The 14,600-nt window shown below is 49.2% G+C and overlaps 1 protein-coding gene across 3 annotated transcripts in view; it reads left to right on the top strand.

The window, feature by feature from the left end:
• LDLRAD3 (low density lipoprotein receptor class A domain containing 3) overlaps positions 1-14,600 on the top strand; it is a 72,569-nt gene that overhangs the window by 35,238 nt on the left and 22,731 nt on the right. For 2 of the 3 annotated variants that reach the window (XM_029582859.1, XM_029582857.1), the window contains 2 exons: positions 12,083-12,208; positions 13,057-13,191. In XM_029582859.1, coding sequence (XP_029438719.1) covers positions 12,083-12,208; positions 13,057-13,191 — 261 coding nt within the window. Of the gene's footprint in view, positions 1-10,215; positions 10,340-12,082; positions 12,209-13,056; positions 13,192-14,600 lie in introns of those variants that run through there. The other variant, XM_029582858.1, reaches the window with a different exon arrangement.

Below are 14,600 nucleotides of genomic sequence, written 5' to 3'. Positions count from 1 at the left end.
GGGTCTCTATTGCGCTGACCACATACATGTCTTGGTCACTTTTGCATGAAATGTGTAGATATCTTGGTCTCTGTTTTGCTGAACAAATAGAGGTCGTGGTCTGTATTACACTGAATGCGTAGATGCCTCTGTCACTATTGCTGCTACATTTGCTCACTGGTGCTCTGTCTGGGTGCATTTGTGGGTAGAGAGGACAAGCCCAGAGCTTCACGCAGACTTTGATAATTCACTCACTACGCAGAATAATGTTGGCGCAGAGGAAAGAGGAAGTGCAGTTCGTATTGGAAAGATGATTGTGAGCCTTTCCATGCCTGACTTCTGGTTTGACTTTTGACCTGTCTCTCATCTGGAGATAAAGTTCTCCAACCTTAACCCAAATCCTGGGCCAGCAGCATTAATGAAAGATGTGAGAGGGTGACTCTGCCCTTGGCTGGTCCAGATTGTGAATCAATCTTTAAACGGAGGGATGGAGGGATGCTTCCCCTTCTTTGGGCCCTGAAGACCTAAGAGATTACCTGCCTGTCTTTGTGGTATTGAATCGGTAACAGCCGGACTTGAGAGGGTCTCGTGAAACAGATCCTATTTGTGCAAGGCACTAGGACAGTCGTCTGTCCTGATTTTACTGCACTTCTAATGGATCATAGGTGTGGCAGAGACTGGTGTTCCAGGGCGGGTTTCCAGTCATATTTAATGAACGCGGACCTTCGAGAGAGGATTATTAGGAAATGTGTTTGCTGATCATATCCAGCTTTAGTTGTCCCTAGGAGTAAATCCAGCTGAATCCCTAGGTAATTTCCATGGTTCTTCGAATCGTCAATTAGAAGGAAACATTTATTTGTTGTTGTTATATCTTTTATTCCCTTAAATTGTTTGTTGTTTTATGAGATTGGAATTATTAAGGGGGCTTTGAGTGTAGTTGTTTTATGAAAATGTTTGTTAATTTTCATTTGTTTTTTATATTGGCTTATTTGTACCTCACCTAGGTTGGTCAGTGGACAAGAAAAGTAAATCTTTTCAATAAAATAAATGGTTGCAGGCCCCTCTCAGAGCAGAGGTGGGATCCCAGCTCTGGTACGTGAGTGTAATCAGGAAGTTAGCGTGAAAGCGGACGGGCACCGGTTTTCAGGCCCACGCCCACTCTAGATTTTTTATGTCAAGTGTCTGAACAGAGTCCTGCAGTCTCTCTTGTCCAGTTTGGGGCTTAGTGGGGCAGTTTTACTGGGCAGGGCTGCTGAGCCTTTCATGGCCACAAATGAATGGGCAGCAACTTAAAAGGAGCCACATGGTGAAAACAAAACAGTATTGCAAGCCGAAGAGCAATAAATACATTTGGGTTCTGCTTGCAGCGATTAATCTCTTCTTAGGCTAATTAAGGGGCGTGGTCTACTGATTAGAGTAATGGGCTGGGAACCAGGAGACCAGGGTTCAAATCCTGCTCCCCTCAGTAGCACTTATCATCTCCCGGTGCCTTGGGACTCGCGAATGCTGAAATAAGATGCAAGCCCGCCAGCGGTTGTTCTGGTTCATCCCGGGTCCCTTCCATGCCAGCACCTCCCTCGGCACTTGGTGCTGTGACTTTCTTCTTTCCTGGTCAGTGCAGCTTCTCTGTTATTTGTTTTGCCCCTAAATTCCCCAGGAGTTGTTAATAGGCTCAGATGCACGAATGGAGCTTTGGCAGCACTTGTGCCGGACAGCGAAGCATCAGGAGAGGTGAAGGTTTCTTATACAGCAGGATGAGAGCATTGCACTGCCACTTAGGTGCCACCATGGCCTGCTCCAGGAGAGCATTAAAACCTGTGGCCTCAGCAATTGCCCTGGATGTCTCCTGTGAAATGGCGGTGTTGGTGCTGGTTCCTGCTCTGACTCCACACTGAACTACACCCCTGAGATTAATTTACCACTCAGAGCCTGAAATACAAACAACAGGGAAAGGTTAGCCCTCGCTTTAGGTGAGGGAAGAATAAATATTAGATTGTTTTTTCCTTGCTGTCAGATTGATTAATTGCCTGAGAAGTGTGAGTACTGGGAGCAGGCTCGTCTCCTCCAGGCAGCCAGTGCTGGGGTGGACTTCGCTCAGCTCTGGGTATCGGTGATGCTGGGGAATGGCTGGGGTTGGAGGTGCAGATTTTTGGAGAGCTGGTGCAGAGTCTTAGAGGAAAGACGGGTTTTTTGCTGTAATGTTGATCTCTTATTTGCGTGTGCTTTAATCTGGGGAAACTGGCACAGTCCCAGTGAAAGCAGAGCTGGCACTGCAGGAACTTTTAACCTCTTGGGGACTGCTTGGAAACTGCCCCGTCCACCGTCTGACCTGGGAGCGTGCTCCTGAGAGATGTCGTGGGAGAATGGGACCGAGGTCCGGCCCGGGATCAGGGCATGACTGTGCTGCAGCTGAGTGTTAAAGATTGCAGGAGGACGTTTCACAAGTCCCTGCAACAGCCGTGAAACTGCAGTTTATAACTTTTCCAAAGAAAAAGGGGTTTCCAGTGCCAACGTTTCACCTGCATTTGAAATGTGTGGTGGCAGACGTGACCCCCTTCTCACCACCTCCCCGGTCATAATCGTGGAATTTATGCAGTGTAAGATTGTGATAAATAAGGGATGGCGCTAATAAAAATACAAAAAAACAGTTCTGTAAAGTAACTGAAGAAGGGAAGGAGGGATTTCCTGGCATCTCGTGCACTTCCTGCCATTGCTAGGTCTGTGATCTCCCCTCTCCCCAGCCCCACCTGATCATTGAAAGTACTAAACCTGATTTGGTGGGGGTGAGAGATGGACTCTGCTCTCATTCTTTGCTATTTTTCCTCTCTTTTCTTTCTCCCTGTTTGGAGATTATATTCAGCTGTGGCCCAGAAGGCTGTGGAGTTCTCCCCCTCAGGGACGGAGGCAGACAGGCAGGATGGCGATTTGATCGCTGACATACGGCTGGTGCTGCCGCTGCTGGCCAGGGGTGCGAGGCCGGCATTAGACTGGAAGGTCTTCCTGAAGTGATCAGCCCTTTGTTTGACCCTCAGAAAGGAACGTCTCCTAGATCTTTATGTCAGAAGGATGAAACCCGGCATCAGCAAGGTCCCAGGGTGAGCCGGAGGCACATGTCGTCTGAAAGTCACCCCGTTTCTGTTTTGTCCCTCACCCCGGCCTTAACGGTCACCAGCCACCAGCGGCTGCCCCGAGATTACCGAACCGCGCACACGCTCGGTAATTGTGCTCTGATTCCTCGGCCGGCTGGAGGACTGAGCAGGAACTGAGAGACCCTTGCGGTCCTGGGCTTTAATTTCGGTGCAAGGCAGCCGCCAGTGTGAAAGGGAAATCTCACTGCGGCTACAGCAGTGGCAGAAAAGAAACCGTCCCGTGACCTAGCCTACATCTGCATGCACAGTAACTAACGACTCCAAGGCAGGCCGCAGGTCAGGGGCGAGGGCCTTCTGGTGCTGGTCACCGTCTTTCTGTAACCGCAGGGGCTCCCAGAAGGCCCAAGCTCCTCCTCTGACCCAGAGGTTCTGAGTCCTGCTGTAATAATAATAATTGTGACTCCGTTCTCTGGACGCGGCATTGCCTTGCGATCGCTGTTCCAGAAGGTTCCTATGGCCACGAACCTGGCGTAAAACTGCCTTTCTAGTAACAGCTCGGCGGCCAGGGGTAGGTGCAAAACGCGCCAGCACTTTTCCCGCTGCAGGCTCGGCGCCGGTTAACGTGCCGGAATGATTTCCCTCGCACGGCTGCCGCCAGGGGAAGAAAGCGCCCGCAGACGTTTGCACCTCCCCCGCACGGTTCTGAAAATGTCAAACTGTGTGCATGGCTGCCTGCAAGCGTCTCCCGCACTACAATCCTGCCTGCCATGGACCCGGCTGAATGGCGTTTGGAAGTTGCCCCTGAAATCTCCATTGCTCTGCCGGCCTTGTCATTTCCCAGCGTTACCTATGATAGGTTCATCTTATAAACGGTTAGGAAACATTACTGTAGAAAAAGGGAAAGAGCAGAAACCTCACATGAGAACTAAAACTCCGTGCAAGGCAGACTGCTCCTCTCTTCAGCAGGAAACAGGGCAAGTCAGGACTCTGCTTCTTTTTACTCAGTTCAGTTTCTTAACCGCAGAGGGCTTGTCAGGGACTTTTGGCTTTTCGTAGCAAAAACACCGTTCATGGCCCTTCCATAGCAAATTATTGGGAAAAATCCAGCTCCTGCTCTTGTAATCTCCTGTGCTGGAATAAACACAGTGTGGGTATTGTATGCTCCCAGGAGCAGGGACTGGGTCTGTGTGTGGTAAGGTTTCAAAGGCTTTCCCGCCTTGTGAGAGCCGCTCAGAGCTTTCCACCCGCCGGCACTGAGGTAGCAGCTCGGAGTCCTGTACAAAGCATTCCCCATTAGACGCGGTCCCCTGCGGCTCTGCCTCACGCGTCTGTTAGTGACGCTGCCGAAACACGAGTGCTAGCGAAACATTTACGGATCAGAAGGAGGCGATGGGGCGAGAGGCTGCACAGGGGACTCGTCCCGGATAAGTCACGACTGTGAGTTTTCCAGGCAGACTCGTGCAGGTAACTTTACCTGGACAGCACTGACTATAGGCGCCGACCTGCTCACGTTAAGCCCCGCCCCCGGAACGCCTCCATTGGGCGGGGCAAAAGTTGCACTCGCAAAATGTATGCGTTCAGCAGGGGAAAATGTTCAAAGCTCGGTTTTGTACCCGTATGGCAAAAAAGGTTACCCGCACAAAGGCTTTGAACCTTGACCTCTTAGACCCTCCCTCCTTTCAAAATTCCCATTTCTGTGTGGGTTTCTCCTGCTCTTATTTTTATGGCTTCCTACCATTGGAAATGCAATCCAGGCTTGGAGGGGGAGTCGGGACCCTCTGCAGCCCTCGCGTTGATGAGCACTGATTATATCTGGAGTGTTTCGGGGAGGGGAGGGGGCTTGGCTGTATTAAAAGGTGCCTGCTTTTTGTTCTAAAAAAAAAAATCACAGTGTAAAATTGTAAGGCAGGTAAGACAGAGAGAAAGTTAAGGGGTCTTGCTGGGGGTAGGGGAGTGGAGCGAGAGCAGAAGAGGGAGAGCTTGGGAGGGGGCGCGCAACCCGGAGAGGGCGAAAATGTAAAAATCTGCATCTTTTGACTCCTATCGCATTATAAATGATGTTGTGTCATCTGCACAAATAAAATGTGTAGAATCGCACTGAATTCCCCCAGGGGTCCCTGTAGCTTTTGCAGGCTGACCGGGGCCTCCTTGGAAAAGATCTGGGAGGATGGAGGGGTCCTCAGATGAAAGAGCACTGATGGAGCTGATTTATTACAGAGGAGATGGGCCCAGCAGACCATGTGGGGAGAAGGTTGCACTTTACAGCCTCCTCGGGGAGGCTGTGCTCTTCAGATGGAAAAGAAAACACGAGATTAGAGCAGCTTGTTGAATCGTGTAACGCTAGACAGCTAACCTGAATAAACAGTAATTATTAAGGTATCAGTTGAAACTTGTGCCCTGAGTCCCAGATTTTCAGCCGAGCCAGAGTGCATCTCCTAATTGGTGATTTATATCTTGTGAAAACAGTTCCATGTCTGCCACGGTTTTTTAGTTCTGGTTCCCCTTTATTTATTTATTTAACAGAGTGTTTTTACCATATATTCCGTTTATATCAAAATATGTACTAAGCGGATTACAAAATATATTTTCAGTTGTAACATGGCCGTGCAATTCATAGCAATAAAATGCTGTAAACAGAACAAATAAATAAAAACAAACAATCATCAGAGCATAACACTGCAAATCAAAACATAACATAAGCCTGCCTGTAGAGTTCAGACCTCAGTAGTTTTCTAAACTGCTTTAAATCAAGTGAGTGCAAATAAGGTGCAATGCGTTCCACAAAGCTGGCCCCGAAACATAAAATGATCTCTGGCGCGATTCACTCAGCCACGCCAGTTTTACAGTTGGAACAAGAAGAAGATTCTTGTCAGAAAACCTCATGTCCGTTTTGGGACATAGGTCTGTAACAAATCAGACAAATAACTAGGTGCAGTGGACTTCACAGACTTATAAACCATCATAAGGACCTTAAATTGAATTCGATATTCATTCGGTAGCCAGTGGAGCTCCTTTAAAATAGGGGACATATGATCCCAACGTTGACTCCCAGTTATCAAGTGAGCTGCGGAATTCTGCAAAACCTGCAAAGCTCACAATCGACAGCTAGGAAGTCCAATAAACAGTGTATTACGGTAGTGCAACTACTAAGAACAAATGCGTGGACAATAAGATGTAAAATCTGTTTGATTCAAAATAAATTTCAGGGGCCTCAATAGGTGCAGTTTATAAAAAAAAAAATTTTTTTTTCAAAATATTTGGCAATGCTGCTGAAAAGATAATCTGCTATCAAATATCCAGATTACGAACTGAATCCTTAAAAGGGACAATCACATCTAACAATGTTAAAGAATTCAATTTATGCAAAGCCAAGAAGGCCATTTGCCTAGAAAAACTAATCAATTCTGTCTTCTGAAGATTCAGGACCAAATGATTCTGTCCCATCCAGTTGCTCTTCTCCTTCAGAGGGATCAGTCAACCGCTTTTTTGGGTGAAAGATAACTCTTTCTTCTATTTTCTTGCATTGTCCTACACAAAAAACCTAGGGCCTGATATTCAGCTAAGTTACAAGGGATATTCAGTGGCACATCTATCGCTCTATGGCTGGTCTAACTCATCCGGATAAGAGCGAATATCGCTTCTGATTCAGCTAAGTTACAAGGGATATTCAGTGGCACATCTATCGCTCTATGGCTGGTCTAACTCATCCGGATAAGAGCGAATATCGCTTCTGATTCAGCTAAGTTACAAGGGATATTCAGTGGCACATCTATCGCTCTATGGCTGGTCTAACTCATCCGGATAAGAGCGAATATCGCTTCTGATTCAGCTAAGTTACCCAGATAAGTAGCGCCGACCTGATCCACCCACTGCCCACCCATTTTTTATGTGGTGAAAGATAGCCGGATAAGTGACTTATCCAGCTATGGAGCAGCTGCTGAGTATACCCGGATATCCTACTTATCCGGCTTTTGAGCGCTGAACACGCTTTGAATACGCCGCCCCTAAAACCTTCCTCGTGTCTGTAGCATTTCCAGACCATGCCTTGCAGTAAGGGGCAGGCAGAAGCCCTCTGTCGCACATGGATTTCTAGTCCTGAGAGAGAAATCAGATGCAATGATGAAAAGCCAAAACCAGCTCAGCTTTCCCTTAGGAGAGGAGGCCCTCCGCTGTTCTTGTTTGCCCAACAGGTTTTGTGAGCTGAAAGCCGCTGACCCAGACAGATGAAAGAGAACTGGTTTTAGTTCTAAGCAGAAGGCAAGCTGTCCTTTTCAACTTTAATAGGACAAGAGATTGGCAACATTGAAATGCTGATAGGGAGGGTACCCTTTGCACAAAGCCTTGTTTTCTTTGAAAATTCTCGCGTTCACGCATGAACTCATCCACAGCAAGACTGGCTGAAGGATTTCAAAGGGGCGTGGGATAAACACTGTGGATCCATAAAGTCTAGAGGATGTGAATGAAGAGAAGAGGCATGGCGGTGGCTTGCGGGAATGACGGCTACTACCTGGTGCTTAATACCCTTATTCAATAGGCATACACACGGTTAATGTGACTCCAACATTGCTCTATGCTTCAACGGCAAGAGGAAATGTGGGGAAAAGGATTTGCATTCACGAATAAGCGTGGGAGTAGCTTGCTTGTTGTGGCGGTTACTACCCCAAACCAAATAAGTCTGATACTTCACTTTCAATGCATATCCAGCATAGCTCTCTGCTTCAACGGCAGGGGGGAATGAAGAAAAGAGGATTTACATTCAGACAACTACCAACAAGGACCGAATTGCATAGTCTGGGTAAACAAATAAGCGTGGGAGTAGCTTGCTTATAGCAGTGGTTACTACCCCTAACCAATTAGGCTTGATACTTCACTTTGATGCAGATCCAGCACTGCTCTCTACATCAATGGCAGGGGTGGAAGGAAATTAGAAGCAAAAAGTTACCAATAAGGACCCTGAACTCAGCAGTCAGAGTAACAGATGAGAAAAAAAAGTGTGAAAGCTTGCTGGGCAGACTGGATAGGCCGTTTGGTCGTCTTCTGCAGTCATTTCTATGTTTCTATGTTTCAAGGCATGCAACAGCAGCTCAAAATATACATCGAGATCCTCTTGTGCAGCTTTCCCCGGTACCGATGCTGAGCTTAAGGTTGATGTTATGAGGCTTGGTAGCGAGGGGATCTTTCAGACAGGTCTCTTGTTTTCCGTTTTCTTCAGAAAATGGGCAGAGGAGTTGCCGGTCTGACACTTGAGTGGAAGAGAGTTGCAGAGCGTGGGAGCTGCTGCTGAGAAGGCGGCCGCCTCTCTCCCTGGCACTAGTGAGGCGTTGCTCTCCTGTTGGCAGCACCGTTAGCTGTGCTTTTCTAGCAAGGACAGCAAAAGGCTAGGACAGCGGCATGTAAGGAGTGAGACAGGGCCTTGAAGGCTGGGAGCAGGGTTCGGTGAGCTCGTGGTAACCAGTGTCAGGATTGTAAGTTTGCTCTAGCTGTGATCTCTTTTTTTAAACTTCTGTGCGTACGTACCGCAGTGTTCTGTATGCATTGCAGGCGCCAGGTGAGTTTTTAGGATTTCTGGTGTAGAGTACGTTGCAGTGTTGGGAGGGGGAGATCGCACAGGCTTAGATGACTATGGCAGTGGTGGCCAGGCCACTGAAGAAGGGGATGGAGATGGCAAAGCTGAGATAAGGTAAAAGGAGGCAGGCTTGACTTACAAGATTCCTGGCTGAGTCCCAGGCTACAGACGTTTTTGGCTGAGAGGAAGAGCTGTCCCATCGAGAGTCGCTGGGATCTCTTAGCCACCCCCCAAAGTACTTCTGTCTTTTGAGGGCTGCACTTTAGTTTGAGATCTTTCCCAGGCATTTGTTTACATTTCCTGTTGCTTGGGTCCAGGAATACCATCAGCGTAAGCGTCCCAGGGACGGGCAGGTAGATGACCGAATGCAGCCCTGTGGGACTTCGCTGGGTTTCCGAGCAGAACAAAAGTAGTAAGCACTGATGAAAATAAATCTTCCTTGTTGTGGCAGAACCTGCAGGAAAGCAGGCGGGAATGTCTCGCCATCCTTGGCTCTGCTCATGCATTGCCGTGGCAGCCGCTTTGCAGGGCAGCAAGGGGGCTATAAAACTTCTTAATGCTTTTTTTTTTGCTTTGTTGTTTTCTGTTGGGCACTTTGCACGCATTCCTGGGAGAACCACCATGTGACTGGAATCTGCCTCGGGTCCAGCGGGCCGGGAGCACCCTCTGCCGGATCGGGGCAGGGGGTCCACGGCTTCGTCTTGGCTTCCTTTATAATTTCCCATCTTGAAAGTGAAGGAACAGTGAAAAGAATTCCGATCGTGCACCGTGGCCTCTGTGGGAGCGGGAGAAAGGAGACACTCGGCCTTACATTACTGCCCTCCCCTGAGCCGGGGGCATGACCTCGGCGTGACCCATGGACAGGCATTCCATCACCCCCGTGCCCCGGCAGCTCATCAATATGAAAGGCTCTTCTCATTGGAAACATATTTTGCTTTCAGGCCACTGTTTTCCTTAGATGCTTCTGGGAATTCTCCCAGCTTCAGATTTATTATTTTCGGGAGGGGGGGAGGATGAGGGAATAGAGCTGGTTTAAAAAAACAAAACCCCACAATTGATATTACGTCATTGAAGAGGTGACTTCCAGCACAGGGAGAGTTTCTGTTTGTTTGGCTCACCGGTTGGGTTCGTCTGAAATGAGCATTTGGTGCTCCACGGCACGGCTGGAAAAAGGGGAACCGTTTTTTACCACTGTGCTGGTTCCTGTTTCAGAAGCGTTTGAAAGGCGTTGCCACTCCTGCGCACTTCTTCAGCCTTGGCCGTGGTCTGGGCTTCCTCTCAGAACTCTTGGATTTGCTGATGAGCAAAAGGCATTGCTTTGGACGGAAGATTGAGCTCGCCGGTTTCTGCCACCCCAATCTCTCCCACTCGGAACACACATCTGCTTGAACCCTGGCCAGGAATGAACCTTTTATTAAAGATAGATAAATAACTGAGCGCCTGGGGGTTTGTTCCTGTAAGGGAAGCGTCTGGTCTGGTTTTCCGTTCCCACAGGACTTGCCATCTCAGTTTCATGTAGCACAGGGATGGCGTAGCCGGGGACAGAACGAAGCTGTAAAATGCAGGTAGTGAAGCTCTTACTGTCCTGAAACACTGCAGATGGCCAGCAGCAGCAAGATTAAACTTGTCCATGTAGCAGGAGAAGATAAATCCCCTTAGATGCAATTAACGCCCATGGCAGTCAGCGCCGACTCTTTTTATCCAGGTAGGTTCTGGGCCTGTCTTAAAATTGCTCTCCTCTGCCCGGTGAAGAATGCATGTGAGTTTCCTTAGCGGATGTTTGGATCAGGAGAGTAAAAGGGCTCGGCGTGTTCAGTGGGCGATTTGCAAACTCGGGGAAGGGTGTACAAGTGAGAAGACCTCAGGTGCTTCTACTCCACAGACTTGCCAGCCTTCAAAGGGAAACTCTTTCCCTTTTTGAAAATTGCTCAAGGAAAAAAGCAAGTGCATATATTTTTCTCCTGGGTACTTTTGCGAGTGAATTTCAAATGTACCTGCGCATCAATGCGATCCCGCCCCTCCGCGCACGGCGGCACTACGCACGTAACTTTACCCAAAGATAGGGTAGCCAATTTTCAAAGGTTTTGTTTCTGTGCAGAAATGGCTTTTGAAAATTGTCCTCTTGATTTTCAGACGTCTGCCATGCTAATTTTCCGTACACCCCCTGACTTAATCTCTGTTTTCCTAACCTATGGCCGTCAGCAGGTTGGGAAAACTGGCGCTCATGAAATTGGGCGTCCGTGTTCTGAACCCGCAGACAGAGCCACCTCTCCTGGGTTTCCGCTGATCAGGAGCTGCTAGGAACGCGCTATTGTCCCTAACGCGACCTCATTTAAATACAGGATCGCGGGCGTTCAGCGCGGAGCGCTTTTCCCGCGCTTCCTATTGCATGGGCCTGAATGTCCGTGTAGACGACCTACGTGCGGGATTACGGATAGATCCTGACATTCGGACGCGCAGAGGCAGGCGGTCTGCCGTCTCCAGCCCTTTCAGTCTGCGATAACGCGACCGGCGCTGAGGCGGGTAATTCGGTGAAGCCTGGGATGTGGCATTTCGAGGGTCTGTGCCTTTCATGAAGCCACTCAGCTAGAACATTCTCTTTCATCACCGCCCGTCAGCTTTCATTTCAGAGGGAGCTATTAGCTCTCTCTTCTGATAGCAATGTCCTTCCAGGAGGGGGCTGACAGACAGCGGAGCATGCGAGCGGGTCACTGGCCGGGGGTGGGGCGCAGACGGCAGGGCTGAGGCGCATTGTAGCGCTGCTGAGTTATGGCTGCCTTTTCTCTCTCTTAAAGTTTAGCCAGAAGGAATGAAGTGGGGGAGGGGCGGGGGGCAACCATTTTACCCCTGCTCCCCCCCCCCCCCCCCCCCCCCCGTAAGTCGCTGGGCTCTCTTCTCCCTGGGTTTATCCTGCAATGCAGCCTCTTTGGGAATCCAAGATCTCTAGTAATGAAGATGGATGTTTTGTTCTGTAAACAAACACCGAGACTGTATAAATTATCTCGGTTTATTGATGGATAATAAAGCATTTAAATATAAAAAAAAGATCATTCGGCACATTCAGATATGTTATTTCTGCTTTTCATTGCAACTGAAAAATGCTTATATGGTGGTTTAATCCTTCTTTAAATTGGACCAAATGGGCCCGGACCCTGGTCCTGGAGTTCCCCCCATTGAGTTTCACCAGTACCTGATGAGTGGCTGTCACAATATATACAAAGCTATGCTAAAAGCACGTTGGCGCCTTGCTTTCCGTACGCCGCGTCAAAAGTGCTAGAAAACCTCTTGGATACCTGTGTTTTGTTTTGTTTTTCCATGACCTCGCTGCGTTTTGGAACCGCAGGCTGCTCCGGCTGGCAGAGTTGAAGGCCCGGCCATAAGCGTTTGGATATTTCACTTTGCAGACCCTAATTCTCGCTCTTTGGCTTTTTCTCCCCCTCCCCTGCAGCTAAAACCAAATCGAAGTGCGGGTCCACGTTCTTCCCCTGTGCGAACGGCATTCACTGCATCATCGGGCGCTTCCAGTGCAACGGCTTCGAGGACTGCCCTGACGGCAGCGATGAGGAGAACTGCAGTAAGTGCCGGCGATCTGCTGCCCCCGAGTCCCTGCCACCTCTGATCGGAGCAACGCCACTGCCACTTAGGGCCTGCCACACTTTCAGGACAAGGCTGATCCAGTCCTGACTTTACTCCGTCGCCCGCGGGGACTCGCACGTCCCACCCTTGGTCCGAAGATCACGGCAGGGAAACCTGGGTCCTCCTTGAGAGGATCAGGGTAGGAAATCCCCTGCTCTGACCCAGAGGATCAGACTGAAGGGGGGAAAAAAAAATGAAAAGTTAAGGAAAGGACTTGTAAAGCAGAACAGAAGAGGAGGGCGGGGTTGTGGGAGGGCACTGGGGACTGTTGAGCAAGTCAAGCCCCAATGATGTGGAGCAGACCAGGGGACCCCCTGATGTTGCTTTCCCTAAAAATCAGGAATTAAACAGAGGTAACCAACAGCCAGAGGGGTTCTGCCATGTCTGGAACTTCTGTATCTGCTGTTTTATAGGAAGGTCAAAAGCAAACGTAAACTCGTATACACACTTTTATTTTACTTTTTATTTTTGGAAAGGAATGGGGCAGAGTAAGCGGAAGGGGGGAGGGCGAGAGTGCCAGTCCTTGCAAAGTAGAGCCCCTTTCTCCTCTTGGACATGGGAGGTCAGCAAAACCCGTCCTGGATAAGGAGCAATATCCTGCTGGCAGCCGGGATATATCCTTAGCAGGGTGGGAGAGGAAGGACTGGATGGGTCAGGCGGTCTTTTTTGTGTGTGTGTGAGTGTCGCCGTCAGGCCATCGGTTCCCCGAAGGGGCTGCGCGGCGAAGCATCTGAATAACCCAAATTACTTTATCCCAAATTACTGTTTCTTGGTTCTTCTTTGCAGCAGCCAACCCCCTGCTGTGCTCCACCGCCCGTTTCCACTGTAAGAACGGACTTTGCATCGATAAAAGCTTCGTGTGTGACGGTCGGAACAACTGCCAAGATAGCAGCGACGAGGATGGCTGCGAGAGCACGCCGGGTAAGGATGCTGGGGGGGGGGGGGGGGGGCACGGTGTACGCGCTCGCTCAGCCCAGTGGCTGTGGATCAGAGCTTTGCCTTGCCAAGTCGTTTCTATAACTCCTTTTCTGATGCCGAGATGATAAATCTTTTGTTTTAGACAACGGCTGCCGGCTGGTTCGGCAGTGTGCGAGTCTTTCGTGTGATGGTGACTGAAAGGCTCTGATGGTGCATAGGGCTTTGCGCCACCTGCACCCACATAAATTCACTTTTTTTGGGATGGATCTGCAGCTCAGAAGCTAGTTGAGAGAGATGACCAAATAAGTGTGCGTTTGCTGTTGTACGCGTGCTGGCGCACAGTCTATAACATGACTCCTGATGCATAGCCTGGCGCTTTCTCTGTCGTCACAGCCGAGTAAATTCTCTTCCCTTATTCCTCATACTTCTCCAGATCATACTGGTAAGAGCCCTTCCTTCGCCCTGCTTTCTGTGCTTAATTGACCAGCTGAAGAAGGCCTAGCCAGTCGGGCGGCCATCTGTGAAGTAGCCAGAAACGGGGGCGGGTGGAAGGGAGAAGGGGATGGACAGAGACAGAATGGCTGGGTAACAGATTCAAAGGCAGGCAGGCTAGTACTTGTTACATAAAGATGGGGGGAGGTGTGCCGTGCCTCGCTTAAGTGCTTTTGAGAGGTGATGAGAGAGCAACGAGTCCACCAGCAGGGACAAACACGACTTTACCAAAGGCAGAAAGCAATGTGTGCAATTGTGAAATTGCAATTGTGAAATTGTGTTTCTGGAAGTGAACAGAAGCTGACGCAGCCTCTGCATGGCACCATGCAAAGTGAAGCAGGACTTCTGGCTGCAGTTTCTCATGCAAAACGACTATTTGTTTGCTGATTTTAACAGATTTTCAGATGCTCAGACAGCTGCTTTGAGGAGCCCATGGCTCTTAAAAATAAATAGAGCAACAACAGCCTGAACCTGAGAGGTTAGAAGGATCGGGGTTTGTGTTCAGCCGTGGAAAAGGAATAACTTCTTCAGAAAAGGAATGATGGATGAATTGCAGGAGTGTCCAAACTTCTGCAGGTGCCACATTCATGTTTTATTGTTTTCAATCTGTTAAAAATCAGCAGATAGGGATTTTGCAAGAAAAACTGCAGAGTAACTATGGTGTTTAACTCGGTATCGCTTAGGGATTCGTTGAAACATGGCCAGGGATGCCTGACCCTTCGCGCTCAGCTGTGGGTGGAGGATTAAAGCTGTAACACTGCTGCTTGTGCCTGCGTCCTGTGAATCACAGGCAGCCCTGGGGGGGGCGGGGGGGGGGGGTGTATGTGTGCACGCGTGTGCTTAATCAGGATCGTAGATAAAAGCCTCGCCCAACAGCACGGAATAACTTCTTGGACTTCTCTGAGGCTGTGAATAAGATC

Source organism: Rhinatrema bivittatum, chromosome 17 (assembly GCF_901001135.1).
Source record: "Rhinatrema bivittatum chromosome 17, aRhiBiv1.1, whole genome shotgun sequence".
Taxonomy (NCBI): Eukaryota; Metazoa; Chordata; class Amphibia; order Gymnophiona; family Rhinatrematidae; genus Rhinatrema; species Rhinatrema bivittatum.
This window is presented reverse-complemented; position numbering and strand designations above follow the sequence as displayed.